Genomic DNA, 25,994 nt, shown 5'->3' on the forward strand with positions numbered 1-25,994 from the left:
GCGCAGTGGTTAACGAATCTGACTAGGAACCATGAGGTTGCGGGTTCGGTCCCTGCCCTTGCTCAGTGGGTTAACGATCCGGCGTTGCCGTGAGCTGTGGTGTAGGTTGCAGACGCGGCTCGGATCCCTCGTTGCTGTGGCTCTGGCGTAGGCCAGTGGCTACAGCTCCGATTGGACCCCTAGCCTGGGAACCTCCATATGCCGCGGGAGCGGCCCAAAGAAATAGCAAAAAGACAAAAAAAAAAAAAAAAAAAAAAAACCACTGATTTGTGTACAAAATACAAGACAAAACATGTTTTATAGGTGCATCCACAGGTATGAAAACAGGCAGAGAAAGTTCCGAAAGGATATAAGTTAAGCCCTGACCCCAGGGGAGGGGGTAGTTAAACATTTCTGAGGTGTATTTTTTTTTTTTTAACATTCCTTTGGTATTTGCAAAATAAATTAAAAACCATGAAACAAAGACCCCTGAGACCCTCCAACCTCCAGCTCACCCGTACTCTCCCAGCATCAGGTGCTTCCTGCATTCAGTCCTACTCCAGGGCCTGAACTCCCAGCAAGGCCCCACTAGGGAACCTGGTCAGCTGCAGCTTGAGTACCACCAGCAACAGAGGCTTTACCATTTGGGGTCAAATTCTTCCCCGAGGAGGAGAGACTCCCACTTGGCCTAAGCTGTTCCCAGCTGTATCAAGACTTCTGGGTGTCCATCCAGCCTGGGCCTGAGCTCCGGCTGTCCTCTCACTTGCCCACACAGAAGTCCCGGAAGATGATGTCCAGGATCTCCTCGGTGCCCCCTCGGCCGGTGAGGCGGGCCAGGTGCCCTCGGGCCACCCGGAGTGCCTCAGCTGCCAGCGCTAGGTCTTTTGCTTGCTTGTAGTGACCAAGGGCATCCAGGCAGCCCTGAAGGTGATGCTGGTGCCTCGCCCGTGTGAGAAGCGGTGGGCCTGTGGATGGATCCCCGCACCTGGAAGGGACAAAGGATGGAGTCTCTCTCAACATTCGAAGGAAGGGTGCTCATATGATTTGCTAGATATAGAAACTGAGCCTATAGGGCAGGTTCCTGCCCAGAGCCAGTGGCTTAGCCCCTGAACTTGAACTTGGAGAGAGGGAGGCTGTGGAGTGCAAAGGGGGCTCACAATGTAGCCAGCTCCTTCCTCAGCGCTTCCAGGAGGCCATCCAACCCCTCGCCGGTCAGACAGGATAGTAGCAGGTAGGGGGGCAGGTCAGGATGGAGGTCTGGGCCCCCAGAAGGCAGCAGGTCCGACTTATTCAGCACCAGCAGGAGGCGCTGGCTGCTCCCATGGGGGCTCCCAGCAACCGTGGGGATGACAACAGTATCCAGGAAGTTACAGCTAGACGAAGAGGTCAGGTCAGAAGCATCCAGCACGGCTAGAATGAGGTCAGCCTGCTCCAGCCTGGGGGAGTGAGAGAATGGAGCTTGGACCCCAGAGTTGAGCCATTACGAGCACTGGGTGGGGACAGGGACAGAGGCAGAACGTTACAAACCTGCCCTCCCCAAATAGCAGACTCTCCACTTGAGGTCTAGTGGCCTTTCCTCATTGAGGAAAAATGAAAAATAAAGGCAAGGGGTTGAAACAGCAGAGGAAGGGCCCTGTTTCCCCTTCCGACCACCCTGATTGCCCACCTTTTTTGGGCGCGCCGTACGCCCTCCTTCTCCACAGGCCCCACGCCCTCCCGCAACCCCGCCGTGTCACTCAGCAGCGCAGGGAACCCGGCCAGGTCCACGGGAGTCTCCAGCACGTCTCGGGTGGTCCCCGGCTCAGGGGACACGATGGACACAGGCTTCTGGCCTGGGGGTGGGGTGGGGTAGGGTCAGAGGCGGGGGCAGGGCTGGAGCTGGCTGGTGTTCTACCTCCCTGGCCCCTTGCTCACCCCTAAAAGCTCAGTACCCCAGCTCCTAGTATACCCCCTGCCCCGGGCCCCGCCCCCCTGCCCACGCACTGAGCAGGTTCACCAGGCTGCTCTTGCCGGCATTAGGAGGTCCAGCAACCACTACGTGCGCCCCTGAGCGAAGCCTCTGTCCACGCCTGGCATCTCGAAGGTGTGTGCCCAATGCCACCTCTAGCTCCCGCACTTCGCTGTCAGCTGTAGATGGAAGAAAGCAGGAGGGAGAGTAAGGGGGTCTCTAAGGGCTGAGATGCCAGATGTCCCCACCTCCCACCCCCAGGCAGACCCACCTTGATCCAGGACGCCCTCCTCTAGGTTGTCATCCTCACCAAAATCAATATAGGCCTCCACATGGGCCAGAGCCTGAAAGAGGTGAGTTTGGGTAGTGTGATCACCCAGGAACCCACCCCCCAGTGTGCCCAGGTCTGGCCCGGCCCAAGGTGCCCGACTGGGCTCACAGGAAGCTCTCATGCAGGTTAGACAGGCAAGTGATGAGCAAATGGTGTACTTGCCCTAGTGAGGGTCTCTGCCCAGCCTTGGCAGAGGTGGCCCAGCTCCCCGTCCAGCTGCCTCAAGGCCTGCCGCCGCTGCGCCTCAGTTTCTGCATGGATCAGATCTGCCAGCCCCTCTACCTCAGTCAGGCTCAGCTTCCCATGGGCGAATGCCCTCCTGGTGAACTCGCCTGCCTCTGCTGGCCGCAGCCCTGGCACACTGCCTGCAGGAAGGTTCAGGGTCCTAAGCCCCTTTTGGTTCCTATCCAGGCCCACTGGTATATAGCCACACCTTAAACCCAAGGCTGCAGACTCACCCAGGGCCTGCAGGACACCACTCACCACAGCTGGGCCTCCATGCACATGGAACTCCGCGCAATCCTCACCGGTGAAACTCTGGGGACCTAGTATGGTGAGGAGATAGGTGTCAGGAGGATACCACCTGGGTAAAAGTCCGGAAGGAGGAAGTTGGGTCATAGAAGCTATATGAGGTTGCAGATCTGAAGTCCCTCACCTGGAAACCAAAGCACCAGCGCGCGGTCCAAAGGCTCCCCAGAGCAGGGGTCGCTGAGGAGGCGCAGGCAGGCTTTGCGGGCCGGGGGTAAGTCCCGGGGCGCCGTAAGGCTCCGGAGGGCGTGCCCGCTGGCTGGGCCGCTGGTTCTAATGACAGCGATGCCGCAGCGGCCTTGGCCAGAGCTCAGTGCGAAGATAGTGGACCCGGGACCCAGGGCCGGGGCGCCACTGCTCTGGCGCGGGCACGGCCTGGAACTGGAAGAGGAGGAGAGTCAGTGTTCTGAGAAACTCTGCCGCCAGAGTGGCAGGTGGATCGAAGGCTAGATGGTCAGGAGATGCCCCAAGTGTAAGTTCTGCGGCCGGGGGGATGAAAAGATTGGAAGGTTTGAGGCCGTAAGATGACTGAATAGAGATGTCTGAGAGAAGTTGATCCACATGTGGGCTCTGCGGCAGGGGGATGGACAGAGCCTTGGAAGAAGACCAAAAATACGGCTCTGCCAAAGGGAACTGGACCTCCAGATCCTAGGGAGAGGATCTGGGCCCCAAGCAGCGCCCTACGCCGTCACACCCCCTCCCCCAAGTGAGAAGCCCCACCTGAGAGGCCCACGTGCCGCCCGGGCTACCAGGGTCCATAGTACCCGCCACATGGATTCACAATCAGCGACCAGCCTTGGCAGCGCCCAGCCGGGGCTAGCCCCGCCCACCTCGCGGCGTGATCCGTAAAGGGCTCAACAATTCTCGGTTACCATTGGGCCCCGTAGAAGACGTACCGCCCACCCACTGAAGATCTTAGCTTCTATTGGCTGATTCCAGGAAAGGACAGGGTGCTAGCACTCCGGGTGCAGCTAAATGGTGTTCCCCCTGCAACATTAGACAGAATTTTTGGGATCCTAGAGCAGCAGGGATCTGAGATACCGGAAAAGAGGGTGGGGGTAAGAACAGGGCTTGGCTTAGGGCGGTGGGAATTATGGAGAAGAAAGGATTTGAGTCCCGTTTGGCCACTACATAGCCTTAGGCGAAGCAAGAGCATCTCAGTGACCGGGAGAGAATTCCGGGGAACCTATGCACTGACCCTGGGAAAATCTTGTCCATACTTCTGGGAAGATTTCTAGTTTTCTCGGAACTCTACAGTTCTCACCCCTCCCTAGATTTCCTCCCGCTGTCTCCATGGCCTCGTATACCCTTCTTCCTCTGACAAGCTCAGCCTCAGTGCCTAGCTCCAAGGTCCCCTTTGCCAGGAAGCTTCCCTAGAACCCCCAGCACAGTCCTCTCGCCCCTCTGGGCTACTCTGGCCCAGGTCTGCTGCTGCAGAGTTGAGTGTTCGGTTGGTCTATGGCTCCCCGAAAGCCAGAGGGGAGTCTCAGAGATTACTTTCAGGTTAACCCAGGACAGCGGCGGCTGATGGAATAAAGCGCAGATGGTGGAATTCCAGGCACCGGACGGGTGGGATCTCAGCAGGACGCTTTCGCACGACTAATTCTCTGGTTCTAGGACGGAGCGGGAGGGCGGCGCTCATATACTTTGGGAAGACGAACAGGATACAGGTCTAAAGACCCCATGCCTCGCTCTGCTCAATTTTTTCATTTGTAAAGAAGGGCAAACGATGACATTCGCCGTCTCCGAGTTCTGTCTGTCGAAAGTATACATCAAGTGCCTACTGTGTGAGAACAGAATTTGCCTGGGACTCTGCGCGCGCTGGCTTTTCAGTCTAATGGAGGAGGCCATTCAGGGTGGTCGGGAGGTCCAAGTGACAGGCAAAATACAGGGCACTCAGTTAAATGTGAATTTCAGATAAACAATGAGTAACGTTTTAGTGTAACTATATCCCATGCAATACTTGGGACATACTGAAAATTTATTCATTTATCCGAAATTCACATTTAACTAGGAGGACTGTAATATTATTATTGTTGTTGTTGCTTTTTAGGGCCGCACCCGCGGCATATGGAGATTCCTGGGCTAGGTGTCGAATCGGAGTTACAGCTGCCAGGCTATGCCACACCCACAGCAACGCCAGATCCAAGCCACCTCTGCGACCTACATCACAGCTCACCTCAGCGCCGGATCCTTAACCCACTGAGCGAGGCCAGGGATCGAACCTGCCACCTCATGATTCCTAGTCGGATTCGTTTCCCCGGCGCCACGTTGAGAACTCCAGAAGGACTGTATTTTTATTTGCTAAATTTGGTAACACAATCAGATCCTCTCTGAGGACGTTACATCTTTAAAGGTGTTGGAGTTAACTGGACAAAGGGTGTGAAGAGAGTCCTAGATAGCTGAACAGCATGTGCTAAGGCCCTAAGGCAGGCTCTGATATATTTATTCTCATCCCTGCTGCGGTGGTTGAAATTTCTGCTACCAGGAATTTCCCCCGACTAGGTCCGCCCCCTCCCACGTCCACCTCGGATTCCAAACAGATGTGGAAACTAAAGCTAGGAGGCGGAGGATCCAGGTCCACGGCGGGCGGGGACGAGACCCAGAATACCGTGCGGGCGGGGACCAGGAGGAGAATTCGCGTTCGGTGCGGGCGGGGACGAGCACCAGAGAGCGAGGTGGGCGGGCGAGAACGAAACTCAGAAAACAACACGGGCGGAGTCGAGAACCAGAGAACGACGGGCGCTGGGCCCAGGAGAATCGAGGTTCGGCGCGGACGGGGACGAGAAACAATCTCGGGCACGCGGGGACGGCGGCCGGCGCGGGCGGGCGCGGCCTTTGTCTCCACCTCCAGCGCACTCGGCTGCTGCACCGGCCCCATGAGCCCGCGGGCCCCCGGCGCCTGGGCCACCCGCAGCTCCTGACCCGCCCTGCCCTCGCCATGGCCGAATCCGCCTCCGGCGCCGGGGGCACGTCCCTGGAGGACGAACGTGGTAAGAGGCCTCCGCCGGAGGGCGAGCCTGCAGCCCCGGCGTCTGGAGTTCTGGGTATGTGTGCAGTGCCTGAATATGACAGGGTTGCAGGTGCCTGGGATGTTCACGGCGGCTGTACGGGGAGCGGGATTGGACTCAGCGGTCCCGGGCCTGGAGTCCAGTCGAGGGGCCCGTTCCTCCGGCACTGCGGCTGCGGCCCGGCGGGCGCGGCTGTGACCGTGCAGCGGTTAAGGGGTCCCAGAGCAGAGACACGGACACGCCCCTCCTAGAGCCCCGTCCCCGGGCTGAGCCTAGTCACCCCTTGGGCTACGGGATCGCGGCCCGGCAGTGATGCGCTTGGGAGGCCCTCTCCATAGAGGATACAGAATCACATAGTCCTGGGTTCAAATCCCTTTTCGACTGTGTGACCTTGAGCGCGTGACTTAGATGCTCTCTGCCTCAGTTTCCTCACCTGTGAAATGGGGGTAAGAACCGCACCCTGCTATGAGGAAGCTATGACATAATGTGGTGAGGCGCTCAGAGCTGCTAGTGAGTGCCCAGCGATTGTGGTTTTGGAGGCGGAGCTGGGCCTCTAGAATGAGTAAGATTTGTAAGGAAGGACCTGGGGGAAGGGCATTCCTGGAGAAGGACCTGGCTGGTGCAAGGACGTGGAGGGAAGGAAACAAGCCAAGGCCAGAGCTCACAGGGCCTTGAATGCCAGGCTGAATGCCCAGGAGCCCTGGCGAGTGTGTGATCAGGTGCCAGGGCTGGAGGGGCGGAGACTGGAGGCCAGGGTCCTGATCCAGGAGTGGGCTGACCCCATCCTGCCCTGCCTGCTCCCCAGATAAGCTTTTTGGGAAGCGGCTCCTGCAGGTGGGTCGGTACCTGGTGTCCCACAAGGCATGGATGAAGACAGTGCCTACAGAGAACTGCGATGTGTTGATGACCTTCCCAGGTACTTCTGCCCAGTAGCCCAAGGCCCCTGAGCTAAGCTTCTCTGAGTGGGAGTCTGTAGGAGGTCTTGGACCACTCGTGGCAAGACCCATCTGTCCCTGTACCCTTGGCAGACACGACCGATGACCACACGCTGCTGTGGCTGCTGAACCACATCCGTGTGGGCATCCCCGAGCTCATCGTGCAAGTCCGCCATCACCGCCACACGCGTGCCTATGCCTTCTTCGTCACCGCCACGTATGAGAGGCGAGTCCCTGTCCCTGGCCTCTCGCTGACCCTGCTACTCAGCTCCCCGCCCTTACAAGTGCCAACTGCGAGATCCAGCCACCCTGCATTTGTCCCAGACGGCCACCAGGTACACCATCCCTAGTTCCAGGATGGTGAGCCAGGGTCTCCCTGTGATCCCACCTCCCTTGCCCTTCCCGCAGCCTACTCAGAGGGGCCGACGAGCTGGGTCTGCGCAAAGCAGTGAAGGCTGAGTTTGGCGGGGGCACCCGCGGCTTCTCCTGCGAGGAGGACTTCATCTACGAGAATGTGGAGAGTGAGCTGCGCTTCTTCACCTCCCAGGTGCGGCCGGCTCTGGCCCCCAGCGCACATTCCTAGCCCGTGGCCGGCTGCTCCCTGTGCTCACGCCCTGTCCCCTGCAGGAGCGCCAGAGCATCATCCGCTTCTGGCTGCAGAACCTACGTGCCAAGCAGGGCGAGGCACTGCACAATGTGCGCTTTCTGGAGGACCAGCCAATCAGTGAGTGGGGCGGGGCCAACACTCTACTCATGTGGGGAGTTGGCGGGGGCTCTTAGAGGACAGCTCTCAAAGTAGGAGGGGTAGGAAGGCGGGGCCTGAGTGCAACCAATCAGGGGCTACCGAGGAGTTGGGAGGGGCCTGGAGATCGATCAATGAATTGGAAGGGTGTGGCCTCAGCAAAGGGGTGGAGCTTGTCGCCTCCGAGGCAGGTCCAAGGGAAACCCTTTTCTGGGTTAGCAGGTTGGGGCAGGACCATGGACAGCACTCCATGTATTGTGTGGTGCAACCGCAGACCTCAGTTTCCCCTCCAGAAAATCAGCTGCTTCAGGTTCACCTTCTAATGCCAGCTTTGCACCATTCTTCAGATGTTTGGAGCAATGAGCTGAGACCAAATAGCTCTATTTTAAGTCATGGTTTCCACTGGTACCCCCACCCTCCCAGTTTTCCTGTACCTCCCCACCTGCCCCTGCACCTCCCAAATTTTGAAGAAGAAACTTCCATCCAGAACTTCTCTCCTGGGAAAAGCCTCTGCAAGCTTAAGAGCAGGCAAAAATCTGTGACGGGTTTCAGCCAAGAGGGGATGGCCAAGCTCAGCACTGGCAGAAAGGTAGGGTCATCCACTTTTGTCCCCCAACAGTCCCTGAACTGGCAGCCCGCGGGATCATCCAGCAGGTGTTCCCAGTCCATGAGCAGCGCATCCTGAACCGCCTCATGAAGTCATGGGTACAGGCTGTGTGTGAAAACCAGCCTCTAGGTGTGGCCCGGGCCAAGGGGTGGGCGGGGGTCTCAGGAGGCAGGCAGGGCTGACTGGGACCCTCTTGTCTCTGGCAGATGAGATCTGCGACTACTTTGGCGTGAAAATTGCCATGTACTTCGCCTGGCTGGGTTTCTACACATCGGCGATGGTGTACCCGGCCGTCTTTGGCTCTGTCCTGTACACTTTCACAGAGGCTGACCAGGTGCCGGGTGTGGACTGGACAGGGGCTGGGACGCCCAAGACATCCCTCCTTCCTGGGCTGGGCCAGCCAACATGTCAGCCTTCCTCTGCCACCCCCAGACAAGCCGGGATGTATCCTGCGTGGTCTTTGCCCTCTTCAATGTGGTGTGGTCAACACTGTTCTTGGAGGAGTGGAAACGGAGGGGGGCGGAGCTGGCCTACAAGTGGGGGACGCTGGACTCACCTGGGGAAGCCGTGGAGGAGCCACGACCCCAGTTCAGGGTCAGTTGGTATGGAGTCTGAGTCCAAGGACTTCAAGAATGGGGTAAAAAAGAGAGAAAGTACAATGGGCAGGGGGTGGGGGCACTGCAGGAACAAAGGGGAAGGATGAAATAGGGCTGCAGCTCCAAGAGGATGTGCTAGTGGGGGGAGGGCTCTGCATGCCCTGAGGGTGAGGGGTGGGCAATTAGATCTGAGGGAATGGGAAGGGTGCACTAGGTGGGGGCATGGAGATAGCAAAGCATGACAGAGAGACACCGAGTTGGGAAGGGCACAGGGCAGAGGCAGCCCCTCTGATCTCATGTTGGGCCCGGCCCCCACCCTCTGCCAGGGCGTGCGACGCATCAGCCCCGTGACTCGGGCCGAGGAGTTCTACTACCCACCCTGGAAGCGGCTGCTCTTCCAGCTGCTTGTGAGTCTCCCCTTGTGCCTCACCTGCCTGGCCTGCGTGTTCCTGCTCATGCTCGGCTGCTTCCAGCTACAGGTGACCTCCGGCCCCAGCCCTGGCCTTGGCCTCCACCTGACAACCACCTGTCCAGGTGTTCCCAGAGCTGAGCCAAGTTGCTGGGGTGACCTGTGACACCCACCCCCTGCCCCTGCAGGAGCTAGTGTTGAGCGTGAAGGGGCTGCCACGTCTTGCCCGCTTCCTGCCCAAAGTCATGCTGGCCCTGCTGGTCAGCGCAAGTGCCGAGGGCTACAAGAAGCTGGCTATCTGGCTCAACGACATGGGTACGCCCTGGGAGGGGAGGTCCCATTGCCTACCCCCCATGAGGCAGGGCCCCACTGCCCTATGGGGTCCCTGCTGCCCATGGGGATCTGGGCTTACCCCCTCATTTGCCTCCTTGGCCCCCAGAAAACTACCGGCTGGAGAGCGCCTATGAGAAGCACCTCATCATCAAGGTCGTCCTGGTGAGTGGTGGCCAGCAGGCAGGCAGGGGTTCTGTGGAGAGCACATGTGGGCTCCTGGGATCAGAGGTGGCAGGGTGACCACTCACCTACCTGCTTCCCACAGTTCCAATTCGTCAACTCATACCTGAGCCTCTTCTACATTGGCTTCTACCTCAAGGACATGGAGCGCCTGAAAGAGGTGAGACCCTGGCCTGAGGCAGTGTCGGCGCGCGCCCCCCCCCCCCCCCCCGCTTCCCACTATGGCAGCCAGCAGGGGGGGCCAGACCTGGCTCTTGGGGTCCATGGGCTCTCCAGCCCCTCCCCCCTCCTCCATCCTTCTCTCCTCTCTGTCTGTCTGTGTGTTCTCTCTGCCTGTCGCCCCCCCACCCCATCTGTCCGTCCACCTGTCCGTCGGTCCCTCCACAGCTCCTGATCGTCCTGTCCCTGTCCCAGAGCCTCGAGCGGCAGCTTTGGGCGGTGCTGGTCCCGCTCGTGGCCCTGCGGTTCCGTCTGCTCCTCCTCTCCCTCCGGGGCCTCCTGCTCATGGCCCGGGCCAAAGTATGGGCAGGTGGCGAGCCCTCAGGGCCTCGCCGGGGTGGGCAGTGTGGCTGTGCTGGGGGCCTCATGCCAAGCCGAGGGTGCATGCTCTGAGGGGACATGGCTCTGCTGATGGGGTGCAGGTAGCAGGGGCCCCTAGGGGCCCTGGGCACCAGCTCAGCTCTTGGCCGGTGCTGCAAGCAGGGAGGCCTGAAAACACGTATTGCCGGCCCGGGAGATTGGCTAGACTGACTGCAGTTTGGGGCTGCCTCCCTATCCAGGGATGTCCAAATTGGGTTCAGGATGTTTCTGGAAGCATGCTCCAGGAGCGTGGGTGCCCAGTTCCCGCCGCTTGTCCTGGTGCCCAGGGCCCTGCCCTCCCCCCACGTGGCCTCTCTCTGCCCCCTCCTGTCCCCAGATGCTGGCCACTCTGCTGATCACCCGCCAATTCCTCCAGAATGTTCGCGAGGTCCTGCAGCCACACCTGTACCGGCGGCTGGGCCGTGGCGAGCTTGGCCTGCGGGCCGCCTGGGAGCTGGCCCGTGCCCTGCTGGGCCTGCTGAGCCTCCGGCGCCCTGCACCCCGCCGCCTCGAAACCCAGGCTGAAGAGGGTGGCGGTGGCGGCAGCAGCGGGGGAGGTCGCAGGTGTCTCAGCGGGGGCTGTGGGGCACCTGAGGAGGAGGAGGAGGCCACAGTGGAGCGGCGGCCAGCGGGGGAAGGTGGGGAGGTGGGGGATGGGCCCCTGGGGGGCAAGGAGGAGGAGGAAGATGAGGAGGAGGAGGAGGATGAAGAGGAGGAGGACGAAGAGGAAGGCGAGGAGGGCAGCCTTCTGGACTGCGGGCTCCGGCTAAAAAAAGTCAGCTTTGCTGAGCGGGGGGCTGGGCGGCGGCGGCCTGGCCCAAGCCCAGAGGCCCTCCTGGAGGAGGGGAGCCCCACCATGGTGGAGAAGGGGCTGGAACCTGGTGTGTTCACGCTGGCTGAGGAGGACGACGAGGCCGAGGGGGTTCCGAGCAGCCCTGAGCGTGAGCCCCCGACTGTCCTGCTCCGCCGGGCCGGAGGTGAGGGCCGGGACCAGGGGCCTGATGGGGGCCCGGACCCAGAGCCGGGCTCGGGTGACTCAGCCCGGAGGCAGCGGCGGCAGAACCGGTCATCTTGGATCGACCCACCTGAGGAGGAACACTCGCCCCAGCTCACCCAGGCCGAGCTCGAGAGCTGTATGAAGAAATACGAGGTGCAGAGGGCATCTTTAGAGGGGCACAGTGCACAGTCTGAGGGTGGAGGAGGGTGAGGGTGAAAGGATGGAAGAATGGGACCCTCGATGTGGTCGGGAACCTGCCAGAGGGGGAAGCTCCGGGTCCATGCAGGATAATCTGAGGGAGGCAGGCTTGATGAGAGGAAAGTTGGTCTGGGGAAGAGGGATCCTGGTCTGAGGGAAGAGGAGAGCCCTAGGCTACACCCAGGTGCCTGCCCACAGGACACGTTCCAGGACTACCAGGAGATGTTCGTGCAGTTCGGCTACGTCGTGCTCTTCTCGTCTGCCTTCCCCCTGGCTGCCCTCTGTGCCCTGGTCAACAACCTCATCGAGATCCGCAGCGACGCCCTCAAGCTGTGCACGGGGCTGCAGCGGCCCTTTGGGCAGCGGGTGGAGAGCATTGGCCAGTGGCAGGTGGGAGGAGGGCCAAGGGCTCCGAGCCAGGGTGCAGCGAGGAGGAGCAGGGGCTGGGGAGGGTGGCCGGACCCCACCTGAGTCCCAGTGTCCCCCTGCAGAAGGTGATGGAAGTCATGGGTGTCCTGGCAATCGTGGTCAACTGCTACCTAATTGGCCAGTGTGGGCAGCTGCAGCGCCTCTTCCCCTGGCTCAGCCCCGAGGCGGCCATCGTGTCCGTGGTGGTGCTCGAGGTGGGGCTGGTGGCCGGGCAGGGGAGCCAGGCGGTGGGTGGGCATCCCCGCGCCTGCAGCCTCTTCCTCTGTCACCTTAGCACTTCGCTCTGCTCCTCAAGTACCTCATCCACGTGGCCATCCCCGACATCCCAGGCTGGGTGGCCGAGGAGATGGCCAAGCTGGAGTACCAGCGCCGAGAAGCCTTCAAGGTATGTGGGTCAGCCCCAGCTCGCTTTACTCCTCTGTTCCATGGGGCTTCTCTGCCTTGCCTGGCTGGCAGTCAAGACCTTAGTAGGGGAGTTCCCGCCGTGGCGCAGTGGTTAACGAATCCGACTAGGAACCATGAGGTCGCGGGTTCGATCCCTGCCCTTGCTCAGTGGGTTAACGATCCGGCGTTGCCGTGAGCTGTGGTGTAGGTTGCAGACGCGGCTTGGATCCCACGTTGCTGTGGCTCTGGCGTAGGCCGGTGGCTAAGCTCCGATTCGACCCCTAGCCTTGGAACCTCCATATGCTGCGGGAGCGGCCCAAAGAAATAGCAAAAAGACAAAAAAAAAAAAAAAAAAAAAAAAACCTTAGTAGGAAGGCAAATGTGCAGAGCCTGGTGTGATAAGTAGCGCTCCAAAGGGGTCCAGTCCCTTCCAGAATCTTGGTGACATCCAGCCCCAGGCTGGCATGCATGTACTGTCATCTGCCAGTTTGCCCGGCATTGCCCCTTTTGGGGCCAGGCACATGGCTGATGCTTCCTAGAAGCCCAGCCTCTGCTGCATTCCTCAGAAAGCTGCCAAGCAGGCCAAGGAGCTCACTGGCGCCAATGGGTGGAGCTCTGCATGGTGATGGAAATATTCTAGATCTGCGCTGCCCGTGTCACCCCTCACTGCAGATGGCCAACGAGACCTTGAAACTAGCTGGTGCACTGAGAAACAGAATTTTTATCTTATTTTATTTCAGTTATTTAAATTGGCATTGATAATGCCACGTGTGACTACTGGCCACTGTTTGGGCCAGTAAAGTCTCTGGTCTGCCCCAGTCACAGCTGTCTCTCACCAGTTCTCCAGAAAGAAGGGAAACGTTGAGGTCCATTTTTTTGTTTACACTCTCCCAATTCCTAAGACAGTGTCTGGCATGTGACCAGGGACAGAGTTGGTGGCTAGTAAATGTTCATTCTTTTCTCAATTCTCAGAAAGCACCGGTGTGGGTCCAGGGATGCATTTGGTGCCCATTAAGTGTGTAGATCTCTCCCCACTTTCGCAAAGAGCACCTGGGCTGGTGCTCACACTCCCCTCCTCTTCCCAGTCCCTATAAAGGCTCCGTTCTGCCTTCTGCCCGCAGAGACACGAGCGCCAAGCCCAGCACCGCTACCAGCAGCAGCAGCGGCGGAGGAGGGAGGAGGAGGAACGCCAGCGCCATGCGGAGCATCACGCCCGGAAGGAGCGAGACGCCAGTGGCCGGGAGGAGGCTCGGGCTGAGGGCTCCGGGCTGGACCCTACTGCCCCTGAGAAGGCCTCAGCCAAGGCCAAGGGCAGTGGGGCAGGTGGCCATGGGCCAGAGCGGCCCAAGCGCCCAGGGTCCCTGCTGGCACCTAACAACGTCATGAAGCTAAAGCAGATCATCCCGCTGCAGGGCAAGTTCCTGTCCTCTGGGGCCACGTCCTCGTTGGCTGGCACGGGGACCAGCCTCACCACCCGGCCACCCCCTGCCCAGTCGCCCACAGGCAGTGACACCCGCCTGCCAGCCTTCCTCAGCTTCAAATTCCTCAAGTCACCCGAGACCCGGCGGGACCCCGAACGTAGCCACTCGCCACCCAAGGCCTTCCATGCCGGCAAGCTCTTCCCCTTCGGCGGGGCCCGAGCTGAGGCTGGGTCCAACGGGGCGGGCGGGCAGGCCCGGCAGGACGGGACTCCCAGCAGTGGCGGTGGCCGGGCCCAGCGGAGTGGGCCGGTGGACGAGGCCTCAGCTGAGGAGCCGGACACACCCCGGCCCGAAGAGGAAGGCTCAGGTCACAAGCTTTAACTCGGGGGTGGGGACTCTGGGCTGGGCTTTGGGAGTAGGGGTGGGGTGTCCAGGCCTGGGGAGAGGGGCTGAGGGGGACAGAGGAGGTCCAGTCTCCGGTCCCAGTTGGGCACCTGGGGATGTGGTTGGTACCTGGAGCCTCTTGGTCAAAGCCAACTCAGTCTCTCCAGGACCCCAGAGAGCCTGGAGCCCTGTGCCTGACCCTCCTCACCCCCAGGGAGGGATGCCAAAGCCCCCTGTCCCAGTGCCCCTCCCAGGGCGCCAGCCTGCCGTGCTCCAGTGCCAGGAGAGATGAGGAAGTTCCCTTCACTACCTGGCCCAGCCTCTCCTGCCCCCTGAGACCCCACACCCAGCTCACTCTGGGGGGACTGGACCCCCCAGGCCTCTATGCAAGTCCCCATTCTGCAGCCCAGCTGTTCGAGCAGGCCTTCCTTGGAGGTGGGGCTGGGGCTGCCCACCCACAGGGAGTTCAGGGTTGCAGCAGAGCCACAAGCCTCACCGCGGCCTCTCCCACCTCATCTCAGCCCCAGGTCCAGCAGCCTATCCCAGGGAGCCCCAGAGGTGGCAGCTGTAGCACCAGGGACATAGGCCAGCAGTCAGAGGGACTTCCTCAGACTGTCCTCTCTGTGAGGGGGAGGGGCCCAGTGCCCAGAGGCGGGGGACGCATCCGAAGAAGCCCACCCCTTGTCACTGATCAGAAGCAATAAGGCCCTCCATGTGCCTGAAAGCCCGGGAGGGAGCGCGGGCAGGGGGTCCCCAGCGGGGTCCAGCGGCAGGGGCGGCATCTCCCCGGAACGGCCCCTCTCGCCTCCGCAGGGACAGCGCTGGCCCCCGTGGGCGCCCCCGCCCTCCGCACCCGCCTCAGCCGGAGCCCTGCGCCGCCGCCGCCGCCAACACCGCTGCCCCGGCCCCCGACGCCACCCACCGGCTGCTGGCAGTGGGACGGGCCGTGGGGCTGCGGGGGCGAGGGCGCCGCCCCCCGCCAGGCCCCTGCCGCCGCCGAGTGCCCGCCCTGCGCCCTTGCCGGGCCCCCGCCCGCCCCCCAGCCCCTGCCGGGGGACGCCAGCTTCTACAGCCTCCCGCCGCCGCCACTGCCTCCCACCTCGGAGCCCCCGGCGCCCTCGCCCAGCCCCAGCCCCAACCCCAGCCCCAGCCCCAGTCCCCAGACGGTGTGCTGGCCCAGTGGCTGGCATTAGCTCCGCCCGCCCTGCCTTCCTGTTTTCATATGCAATATCAATCCTGGACGGGGTGGGGGTTGCGGCCGCCACCCAGAAATCGCCTGGGTCGGGCCAATGTACCCCAGTGTTGGCTGCCCCTTCTTGGGGCAGGGCCAGGGGCCTGGAGCCCCTCTATCTGCCGTTTTCCTTTCGACCAGGATGGGGGAAAGCGAAAGGAAACCCCAAAAAACCAACAGAAAACACACACAGAATAGGTGATTATTTATTTGTTTTTAATTTATTTTGTCATATTTTTGTAAAACGGCAGAGATGCAATAAAAAGTATATTTCAACAGTGCCCAAGGACGGAGCCGTGGAAAGGGAACTCAAGGGACCCAATGATTTGAGATTTGTGCCAGCTCTTTGGGGGTCTGGCAGGCCAGGGTGGGTTCCCCTCCTGTTTTGTGACCCTTGGGGAATTCCTCCTAAGAACTGGGTCTCCAGGCCACAGATGGAAAACTCCAGACTGCCCTGCCTCTAAGACGGCCCAGATTTGGGGACCAACTCCAGGCCCAGGAGCCCCTGGGAGGAGCTGCAGAGCCTCAGGCCCCATCCTCAGCCTCCTAGACAAAGGAAGAAATCTCAAAGTGCTGCTAGGATTCAGCAGTTTGGGCCTCTGACCTGCAGGGGCGCCCCTTCTGCCACACCTGCCTCTCAGGCTGCCATCTGAGGAGTCAGGGGCAGTGAGGAGAAAACTTGGGGTGTGGAAATCAGAAGGCGCCTGGTGCCAAGTCTCAATATTGAGAGGGGTGGCATATTTGGGGCTGGCATCAGAAAAGGGCCAGGATGCCCCACTGTGGGATGGCTGTCCAACCGGAGTCACTGGAACTCTTTACTGTGTCATCAAGGATGGACGTGGCCTCTCCCACCCTCAGGCGTGTCCATATCCTAAGGCTCAGGTGCCTGACAGGCCCCGCCCCAGGGCTGGGGGGGCCAGTGTGAGAAAGGGACGCTCTGAGGGGCTGGCAAAGAGAAATCAGGGTTCACTGGAGGCAGGAGAGCAGCCTGTGCGAAGGCACAGAGGTATGGGAAGGCAGAGTTTGGTGTTTTCAGGAGCAGAGTGAGTAAGGGGAGCCCCAAAGGCAGGAGGCCAGCTCAGGGGCCTGTGCTGGGCAGACCACAGGGAGACCATGGACCCCCACCCACACCATGGATAGCCCTGGCCGGACACAGAACCCAGTTCTTCAAAGGGAGACCTGGGGCCAGGGAGGCATAGGCTAGCCTCGGGGAAGGACAGGCTGCAGCCTGCTCCCACCCTGTCCCATGGCCTTTGAAGCAGAAGTCCTGCCATCAACTCAGCCCACCACAAATGGCCACACCAGGCACCTGCCCAGGGTTAGGCCGACCCCCCCGGAATGGGGATTCCAGGCTGGTCTGAGAACCTCCAGGGACCTAGCCCACCTCGGCATGACCACGGTCAAGCTTGCATTTCCTTAGCAACTGCCTTGTGACCACAAGAACTGAACACTGCTGTAGACGCCCCCAGAGCTGGGCCCCACAGCAAAGCTGGGCGGCTGCCCCTGGAAACTTGCACTCAGGAGGCGCTGGGCAACAAAGGCCCAAGCAGTCTGCCTCAGGCTGGGCCCTCCACAGTGATCATCTGGGGCAGGCAGGCACTCCTCTGCAGCCTGCTGCCTCCCTAGCTCCACGGCCCAATCCCTCACTACCCCCAACACCCCAGCAATCAGCTTCAACACCCTGGCTCCCGTTCAGTGCTGGTGGGGGGAGAAGGGGCAACCCTGCTGGTCCTGTACCCAAATGGAGTGGTCAGGGCCTCACACCTTCTTCCTGGAGCCCAAATGTCCCCTACGTCCCCAGGCTCAGGCCCAGACCCAGCCCAGCTGGTGCCCGTGAGTGGTCGCGGAACCTGCCGACCAACAGCACTGGGGCTGGGTGATCCAAGGCGCTCCGTGTGTCTCCTCTCTGAGCCAGGGTGTGAGGCCAGGCCACCTGGGTTGTCTCCATGGTGGCTGATGGGCATGCCGCCCTGCTCGCCAGGGTCCTGGGAGTGGGGTCCACCACAGCTCCATCCTTGGCAGCATGGACTGTCTGTCTCTCCAGGGTGTCCTGGTCCTGGGGACACCTTGGCGGGTGAGGAAGAGGGCCGGGTCCAGGCAGGTCTTGGCTCTGAGTGAGATAGCCGTGGCAGGGCCCTGAGAGAATCCAGCTGGTCCTGGGGCCCCAGTGTCTGGGGGCCTCTCTCGGCTCGTCTTGTTGATGACGGGAAGACTTTCAGTGGCTCCGTCCTCTGGGGCTGAGGCACGCCGAGCAAAGACTCGAGGTCGGGTAGGAAAGATCCTTTTATTGGGGTGGACACGGAGCACGCACTAGTCCATGATAAAATGACTTAAGAGAAAAATCCAGAAGGGCTGACTTCTCCCCCTTACGCATGCTCAGAGCAAGGTCTGGGCACAGAGTAGGTCCCGGTGGAACTCGAGACAAGGCAAAGTTTTTAAGGCCCAGAACGGCAGGTGGGGGTCAGGAGGAAGGCCTCCACACCTGCCGCCCGGCCGCAGCAGGGCCCCAGCTCTAGACCCTTGCAGAGGGGGCAGGAGGGGGAACTGGAGGGGGGAAGGAGAATAACAACGTTGTTTTTTAAAAAGCATCTATCAACATCACACTACTGGGTCTGACGTCCCCTTTAACCATCGCTTGGTACATCTTACAGCATAAATAAAAACTCAAGGAAAATAAATACATCGGCTCCTATGAGGTTGGAAGTGGTGTGGATGGCGGGGCGTGGGCGGGCCGGCGGAGGGGTGGGGGGACGCTTACACAAGGCGGGCAGGCGAGGAGCAGACAAGACAAGAGGCGCCTGTGGGGGAGCGTGAGTCTTAAGTGTCCTCATGCATGTCTGGGCTGTCGGTCCGTGCGACCTTGCGGGGGGGCGCCGAGCTCTCGCCCTCGAGGTCCACTTGCTCCTGGTCTCTCTTCTTGGCGGCATTCTGGGGAGCAGGGCAAGGAGATGGGCTGTGAGTCTCCAAGGAGGGGAGGGAGCTCCTGAGATCTGGTGCTGGCCCTGGAGAGGGGCAGCTGACCCAGGGCCTGGCTGGGCAGACCCTTGGACCTGCCCCACCGTGCCTCAGTCCCCGGGGAACACCGGCCTGTGATGGGCACTTCAAAGAGTCACAAGCACCCTCAGTGACCCACACACAGCCAATTTCTCAGACACTCAGAGAAGCCATCCACCCTCCTGGAGGGCAGAGCCGCCTGGGGAAGCCCCCACATTGCCAAAGAAGGAAGTGCGCTGCTTTGGAAAAATCTGCTTTCCCCACTGGTGGGACTCAAGGCCTGTGAGGCTGGGGAGGGAGGGGGAGGGCCAAGGAGTTGGGGTTTTCTGAGCAGCACTTTGTCATGGGATCCCCTTCAACCTGGCTCAGAGCAGATCCAATGCTCCACATTAGGGGAAATTAGGGGAAAAACAACCTGACCACACGCAAAACAACATGTGCAGATTTTCAAGAAAGAAAAAGAAAAAAATATCTTGTAAGAACAGTGGCCTCTTGGAGTTCCCTCTATGGTGCAATGGCATCAGCAGCATCTTGGGGGCCCTGGGACGCAGGTTTGATCCCAGGCCTGGCACAGTGGGTAGACGATCAGGCATTGCCACAGCCGTGGCTTAGGTCGCAACTGTGGCTCCAATCTGATGCCTGGCCTAGGAACTCCATATGTCAGGGGGAGGCCAAACAAGGGGGATAAAAAGAAAGAAAGAAAGAAAAGAAAGGTGGCCTCTTGAGGGGAGGATGAGGACCGTGACTTTTCGCTGCAGCTACACCTCCCAGTAGTGCCTGGAGTTTTAATCGTATGTACCTTTCACCATTGAACAAAGATTCCAAGTAACAACACTGTGTCTATTTGCCACCAGGGCCATGCTCCCCACAAGCTGTGAGGAGCCGGGCCTCTGTACAGCTTACCAAACCCCTGCCCGTCCCTGAGCACCAGAGCCCTGTGGCCTCTGCACAGCCATTCTTTCCTCTAGAACATTCTTCCTTCTCCTGGATCACCCAGTGAACTCCTATTCCACCCTCAAGGCCCGACTCAAACACTCTAGGTCTCCTAGTCACTCGAGTCCTTCCCCTACTCAGAGCCCCCCTGCCGGGCACCATGTTCCTTCCCCAAGTCCCAGCACCCAAAGCCCCTCACCTTTTTGTCCCATTGCTGATGTAGGTAGCGCAAAAGAATGTTTGTTTTCTCTGTCACAATGACTGAGGAGGAAAGACAGACAAAGTTGCAGGAAGAGGCTGGGGGAGCCAGCTGCCCTCCCAGGACCAGCTTACCCCTTCCTGGCTTCTGGGCCATTCCTGCCCTAGGTGGCCTTTCTGGGACTTAAGTCACCACCCCAAATCCAGCAGGAGATTTCAGGAAGCCAAGTATTCTCCCTCTCGAGCACAGGCCACTAGCAGGGGCCTGAGCTGGCTGCCCCAAGGGGGTCCCTGCTTCCCAGGGAGAGGCCAAGTTCTAAGTCGAGCAAGAGCACGGATTCCACCCTCGGGTGGGGAACGAGCCCCGGCACGCCAGCTCACGTGGGTGTTTCCCCAGGCAGAGCAGGAGCACAGATACACATAGCTGTGCCCTAGTGACCACAGAACACACCCAGCAGGGTCCAGGTGGATTTAAAATAAAACACCATGACCATGATAAACAACCTTGAGGTCCTTGCTCTGCTGGCTTCGGGGCCTTTTGCTGTAGGCTCGTCTACCTAGATGTCCCCTCCCCAAGCTGCTCACCCTGGGCTGGGCTGGATCCCCCACCCCACAGGGTGAGGCTAAATCTGACATGGAGCCAGCAGGGGACACCTAAGTGGATGGGAGGTGGAGAGGAGAGGGCCAGTGAGCAGCAGATGAGGACCAACTCAGGAGCCTGCGGGGTTGGCTCTGGATGCCAGCATGGAGATCAGCAGGGTCACAGGGAAAGCTAGGCTTCCTGCTGCTCCCTAGGGCTGGGAGCCGCCCAGCTTCGCACAGGTCACCTCCCACACCACCCTCTGGCCCTTCTCCTCAGCAGCCGGGACGAAGGAGAATGACAGAGACCACTTACTCTGTTCGGACGGGTATTCCCGAGTGGGCAGGTAGACTGAGGGACGTCGGTTCTGTGGGAGGGTTGGGAAGGCGTGGGTTAAGAGAGCAGACAGACCCAGGGTCCCCTCACCCCTCACTCAGCACCCACTCTCCAATGCAAAACAAAAGAGGTGGGGGGTACACATCCCTCCTGGCCCCTCCCCCGGGGGGGGGGGCAGCTCATGGCCCTCACACTCACCGAGGCTTTGCACACAGAGTCGGCATGAAAGCGACTAAAATTGCTTTTGTTGTAGACAGGCAGTCCTTTCAAAAAATCTGCCTAGAAGACAGGGAAGACGGTAAATGAGAAACCAGGCAGCAACCTTGGCCCCCCATCCCAGAGCAGCTGTGGGGGGATGGGCCACCAGGTAATATCCAGTTTTCCTCCTTCTGTTCTGTCACTCAGGTTCTCCAGAACGCACCCTTGAGCTGCCTACCTGATGTGTCCACTCTTATGACCAGAACAAAGTAAGTGACCCCAGGGTCTCCCACAGGGCCCTCACAACAGCCCTGTAACCAGGCAAGAAGTGGGGAAACTGAGGCTCAGTTAGGCCACTTGCTTCAAGTCAGGAGTAAGCAGCAGGGTAGGGAGCTGGACCCAGGCCCATCTGACTGCAGACTCTGTGCTTGTTGACATTAAACTCTGGGTCGCACCTTCATTTATGCACCTGTATAGAGATGGAGAGAGAGGAGCCCACCCGAAGAAACCCCGAGGGCTCAGGTAACAATAAATGGGGGACGGGAGCCTGGGTGAAGGGGAAAGGACAGTTGGGACACAGGGGCTGCCAGGACAGAGGACCCAGAGATCGGGGTTCATCAAGCTTCTGAGGCCAGAGGAAACTTAGAAATCTAAGTTTCAGTGTCAGTGCCAGCTTTTTAAACCCGGGTGAGCTTCCATCAAACACCATGTGAACCAGGGTCTCCACATCCCGAGGCTGCCCTGTGAGGGGAGATGCTTGCCTTGTGAAGGGGGGAGGGTCAGACACCTGAAGGCTGGCTCCTCCCTGCCCCCCGCTGCCTGGGGCATGGGCTTGGGCACCAGAGGTTTCAGGCCCACAAGATGCCAGGGAGCCAGGGAGAGAATTCATTCACAGCCCAGACTCTTGGAAAATTCGTTTCTTTTTTGCTTTTTAGGGCATATATAAGTTCTCAGGCTAGGGGTCAAATCAGAGCTGTAGCTGCCGGCCAAAACCACAGCCACAGCCTTGCAGGATCCCAGCTGTGTCTGCAACTTACACCACAGCTCACGGCAATGCCAGATCCTTAACCTGCTGAGCCAGGACAAGGACTGAACATGCATCCTCATGGATACTAGTAAGATTCGTTTCCCACTGTGCCCCAACACGGGAAGCTCCAGAAAGTCCTTTTTCTCTGACATCAAGGCACCAGCTGGGCAAGGAAGGGTGGGGGTTCTGGAAGGGGAAAACCCTGAGTCTGGGTAGGGTGTGGGTCTCTGCTACAAGATGGGGTGAATAAAGGCCAATGGGAGTTATGTCTGCCTCAGTTTCCTGAGGCAACAAGAGCCTCAGGGTGCTCAAGGAGAGGTGAAGACTGAGAGCTGGGGGCAGGGAGGGACTTCCCAGCAGATCAGGACTGGAGTGGTACAGCTTGGGAGGGGCTTCCCACGTGGACCAAGGTCTTCCCCAGCTGGAGTCACCCCCCCCCACAAACAAGGAAAGTAAGGAAGCAAGGTCATGTAACACTCGTTCGAGATTCCCCAGACCCAAAGAGAAGACAAGGAAGCTGAGTCCACCCCCATTTGCCCAACCTCAGATGCCAAGCTCCTGTCATGTGACGCCTCGTCTCCCTGCTGGAATGCCGAGGGCTCCCCTGCAGGTTGCAGGAACCCTCCACCAGGCAGTGTCCTCGCAGAAGTCACTATTCAGGTGATCCCTCATCACCCTCTGGGGCAGGTGGGAACAGGAGTCCTCACCTCCGTGGGGCCTAATCCCGCCTCTGCTGGGCCCCAGCAAGACCTCAGCAGGATGGGCTGACTAGGGCAGCCAGAACATGGTTGGGCCCCCTTGCTCCTACCCAGGAGATGGTCCTCACATCCAGGTGACCTGCTGCCCTGGAGCCAGTTCAGAGCCCCTCAAACCTGCCTCCCCTGTCCCAGGATCTCAGCCTCAGCTTAGCCCGACTATGGGGCCAGCTTCAGCCATCCAGCAACCCAGCAAGGTCTTCTCAGGATCCAGCTATGTGGTAGGCCCCACACCAGGGACCAGGGCATTGTGGAAAGCCACAGCAGACCCATTCCCGGCCCCAGGAAGCAGCCAGTGTTTGGGGACATGGCTGTGGATCAAAGAGCTGTGCAGTGAATGCACAGTGGCCTGAGGACAGGGCACCACAAGGTGCCATGTGAGGCCCATGACAGCAGGGGTGGGGGTGGGGAAGGCTGGCTGGTCTGAGGGATAGGGAGTGCTGCCCAGATGCAAGCCTGAGACCTGAAGGGAGAGGAGGGGTCCCTGCCCCAACCCAAAGTCCTTCGCAGCCCGGGCTCAGCTTGGCACACGCTGGTCTCCTGCCACACAACTCCTCAGCCTGTGCCACCCTCCAGGAATGCCCCTCTTTTTTCCACGTGGAAAACACCCACCAACTCTCCAGCCAGCTCAAAACACCCCCTGCCCCTTCCCTCTCCTGACACCTTGGGAGCCTCTGCTAGAGCCACATTCATACCCCAAAGAAATCATCTGTTTACATATCTGCCTCCCTGAGGCAGAGGGCGGGGTGAGGCTGGCTCAACCCTGGGCCCCTGACAGGGTTCACATGGGGCCTGGAGGCAGAGTGGTGAGAGATGCGGGAGCCCCGGGCCTGCACTCAATTCTGGATGGGACCTTCCCTCTCTGTGTGACTTGGGACAAGTGACTTCTCAGCCTGGCCACCCCTGCTGTGAACCGAGGGCCACAACAGGGACCCCTTCCAGGGTTGTTCTGTGTCTCAGTAAGACAACACAGGGAGAGAGCTCTGCACAGAGCTCCCTTGAGGGCAGCTGTTAGCATCAATCTGTGCTGAATAAATGAATGAAGACAGGGTATGGCCAGTACTTCCTGTCAGCTAAGCAGGAAAATAAGGTCTTGGAAACGGGGAGAAATCCTCACTCAGCCAGACAAATCCTAGCTACAGTTGGGTCCAGAAGCTATCATCCACTGCCTCAGCAAACACTCACTGATTATCTGTGTGCCAGTCCCTGTGTAGGCAGCCTGCCAGTGACCCAACCAAAGCAAGACGAGGAAAAGAAATGGTGTGCAGAGAGAGGAGAGACATGGGGGATTCTGAGATGTTCACAGGAGAAGGTGCATTCCAGGCAGAAGAAGTAATGAGTGCAAAGGCCCTGGGATGGCAGGGACTTGGAGCGTGAAAATGTGAAAACAAGGCCACTGTGGCTGAAGCTCAAGGGGGTGGGGGGTAAAAAGATGAGGTCACAGAGATGGGCAGGGACCTTGGAGACTGAGGGGGAGCTGGGGTTTCATTGGGGTTACAACAGGAAACCCCTGGAGTGTTTTGTAAGCTAGAAAGTGGTATAATCTGACTGACATCTTTAAAAACTCCCTCTGGTTCTGGACTGCCAGTGGGGCTGGATGGAGAGAAGGAGACCAGGGAGGAGGCTGCAGCAGGTGTTCAGGTGAGAGGTAGAGGTGCCTGGACCAGGGTGGGGAGCCAAGGACAAAATTAGAATTCATTCTGGAGGCAGAGCCAACAAAACCCACTATGGTCTGGGCGTGGGCAATGAGGCTGCAGCAAGGAATCAAGGACAACACCCAGGCTTGGGGATCCACGTGCTAGGAATGCACTTATCAGTTTCCTATACCCTTTGTGACAAGAAGTCTTCTTTTGCCCATCCCCCACCACACCCCAAGGACTGTGGCTTGTGGGCTGGGACCCTGAGTCCAGGACCAATGGGATTTGACTTGCCCTGACAAAAGCTTTCATTACCCCTGTCAGCCCTGAAGATGTCAAGTAGTGTGGGGAACGGAGGGGGCTTCAACCCAACTCTGAGGCTGTGTCACACTTCACAGGTGGAGACAGGAAACCCCAAAGAACCATCAGACCCAAATCCCAGGATGAGTGAGCGGCCCAGGGGGGATTTTAACCTCCCAACCACGAGCTGGCATTAACCCAACTTCAAGATGAGGAGACAGCTGAGAGGGGATGTCAACATCCCTGAGTAACCCAGCTCATCTGTTGAGCGTTCACCATCCCAAGCTCTTTAAGACGTCAGTTCCCTAAATTATCGCAATCGTATGAGGTCTGAACTATTGCTACCCCCATTTAACAGAGGTAGGGCCTGGTGATTGGAGAGACGAAGTTACTCCCTCTTAGAGCTGGTCAGGGCAGAAATCTGGAGGTGGGGTCGGGGGACTGGGGCAGTTTGCGATGTCGCACTTCCTTTGGCGACAAAGCCCCGCACGTCAAGGCATCAAGCCCCTTCCCCGCCCCGACGCTCAGGCCGGCCTCCTAAGCCCTCTCAAACTGGAAAAGCCCAGGCCTACCGCGCGGAGAACGGGACCTGAGATGGGGGTCTTGGGGGACCCCATACCCACCCCTAGGCTATTTCCGGGGGGACCGCGACCCGGAAATGAATGACTTGTCAGGGCCTGAAAGCTTAGGTGGGTCAGGGGTCGGAGATGGAGCCAGGGCGAGGTCAGCAGGAAGCTCGCAGCAGGGGTCTAGGGGTCGAAGGGCACGGGTCAAAGGGAGGGGCGGGCCGGGCTAGAGGGGGCCAGGCAGGACGGTGAGGGGCCAGGGGGATTACTGGGGGTGGGTGGGCCCGCGGCGCCATTTTGTCAAGAGAAGGGGGGAGTACGGCCCCGGCAGCCACCCTCACCATCTTCTGTTTCCTCCGTCGCCTCCTCAGCCACCGTCTCTGCTGCCGCCGCCGCCACCACAGCCGCCTTCTTAGCCGCCGCCGCACAGTAACTTCCAGCCACCGCACAGCCCACACTGATGGTGTGGCCGCCCGTCCGTCATTGGTCCGCCCTCTAGCCCCGCCTCTAGGCTATAAGGTCTTTGCGCGCTCCCATTGGCCTGATCTAACTAAGTCACGCGCCCATTGGACGTCACGCCTCCTCCCTTCGTGGTCAAGTTCGGTTGAGGGAGCAAAACCCCGCCCGGGAATTGCAAGAGAGGGGCAGCGAACTCCGGAAGTGGGCGGAGGCTGCCCCCAAAGCCTCTTGGAATTTGTAGTCTGCGGCACCTGGAGGTCCCGGAGGTGGGGACCCACCATGACACTCTCAGCCTCCTCCCCAGGGTCCCAATCTTAGGTTTCAGCATATCTAAGCTATTCCACACTAGCTGCTTGAATTATCTTTGAACTGACAACCCAGACTCTTCTTCGAACACTTCCCGTGACTCCTCATTACCCCAAGGGTTCAGTCCCACCTCCTCGGCCCCATATCCTGGGCCCCTCCAGCCAAATTCGTCCACCTTTTATGCTGACCCCTCTCTAGTCCCTCCTTCCTTCGGCCCTCCCACACCCTGCCATCTCTTCCTGGAAGCCTTCCCTGTGTTCTTCCCAATGCCAAGTCGGGTGCTTCCTCATGGCCCCATAGCCCTCACCACCCTCTTACCAGCCCTGACTCCACTATGTCCAAACTGCCTGCGTACGAATCTACCTCCCAACTCCTCACCAGCCTGACAGCCTGGACAGAACAAGGATTTATTGAGGAAGTACTCCTCAGGTTACTAAGGGGAAGTTAGTATTATTACTCCAGCAACAACACAGCAAGGGAGAA

The 25,994-nt window shown here is 59.6% G+C and overlaps 3 protein-coding genes across 7 annotated transcripts; 1 reads left to right on the top strand and 2 right to left on the bottom strand.

The window, feature by feature from the left end:
* Positions 267 to 3,658, bottom strand: GTPBP3 (GTP binding protein 3 (mitochondrial)). Of its 3 annotated transcripts, XM_021083562.1 has the most exons (9): positions 3,507 to 3,654; positions 2,914 to 3,167; positions 2,717 to 2,803; positions 2,421 to 2,623; positions 2,199 to 2,271; positions 1,963 to 2,106; positions 1,646 to 1,811; positions 1,137 to 1,415; positions 267 to 964 (listed from the first exon to the last, which is right to left on the bottom strand). In XM_021083562.1, exons 1-9 carry the CDS (start codon positions 3,557 to 3,559, stop codon positions 739 to 741), a joined length of 1,485 nt encoding a protein of 494 aa, XP_020939221.1. In that variant the 5' UTR covers positions 3,560 to 3,654; the 3' UTR covers positions 267 to 738. The 3 variants fall into 3 exon arrangements, with proteins under 3 accessions (XP_020939221.1, XP_020939220.1, XP_020939222.1); XM_021083561.1 differs by having other exon boundaries at positions 2,421 to 2,803; positions 3,507 to 3,658; XM_021083563.1 differs by lacking the exon at positions 2,421 to 2,623 and having other exon boundaries at positions 2,742 to 2,803; positions 3,507 to 3,656.
* On the top strand, positions 5,449 to 15,503 carry ANO8 (anoctamin 8). 3 transcript variants are annotated; one of them, XM_021083565.1, is made up of 19 exons: positions 5,449 to 5,779; positions 6,603 to 6,713; positions 6,826 to 6,958; positions 7,141 to 7,279; positions 7,360 to 7,456; positions 8,094 to 8,210; positions 8,288 to 8,415; positions 8,514 to 8,675; positions 9,004 to 9,156; positions 9,275 to 9,401; positions 9,526 to 9,581; positions 9,685 to 9,759; positions 9,987 to 10,118; positions 10,516 to 11,328; positions 11,572 to 11,763; positions 11,865 to 11,996; positions 12,077 to 12,187; positions 13,308 to 13,974; positions 14,805 to 15,503. In XM_021083565.1, exons 1-19 carry the CDS (start codon positions 5,728 to 5,730, stop codon positions 15,182 to 15,184), a joined length of 3,777 nt encoding a protein of 1,258 aa, XP_020939224.1. In that variant the 5' UTR covers positions 5,449 to 5,727; the 3' UTR covers positions 15,185 to 15,503. The 3 variants fall into 3 exon arrangements, with proteins under 3 accessions (XP_020939224.1, XP_020939223.1, XP_020939225.1); XM_021083564.1 differs by having other exon boundaries at positions 5,450 to 5,833; XM_021083566.1 differs by lacking the exon at positions 9,987 to 10,118 and having other exon boundaries at positions 5,452 to 5,833.
* Positions 15,423 to 25,241, bottom strand: DDA1 (DET1 and DDB1 associated 1). The gene is made up of 5 exons (XM_021083567.1): positions 25,088 to 25,241; positions 20,462 to 20,542; positions 20,243 to 20,294; positions 19,349 to 19,410; positions 15,423 to 18,150 (listed from the first exon to the last, which is right to left on the bottom strand). Exons 1-5 carry the CDS (start codon positions 25,088 to 25,090, stop codon positions 18,040 to 18,042), a joined length of 309 nt encoding a protein of 102 aa, XP_020939226.1. The 5' UTR covers positions 25,091 to 25,241; the 3' UTR covers positions 15,423 to 18,039.

The sequence above is a fragment of the Sus scrofa genome, chromosome 2 (genome assembly GCF_000003025.6).
Source record: "Sus scrofa isolate TJ Tabasco breed Duroc chromosome 2, Sscrofa11.1, whole genome shotgun sequence".
NCBI classification, from domain to species: Eukaryota; Metazoa; Chordata; class Mammalia; order Artiodactyla; family Suidae; genus Sus; species Sus scrofa.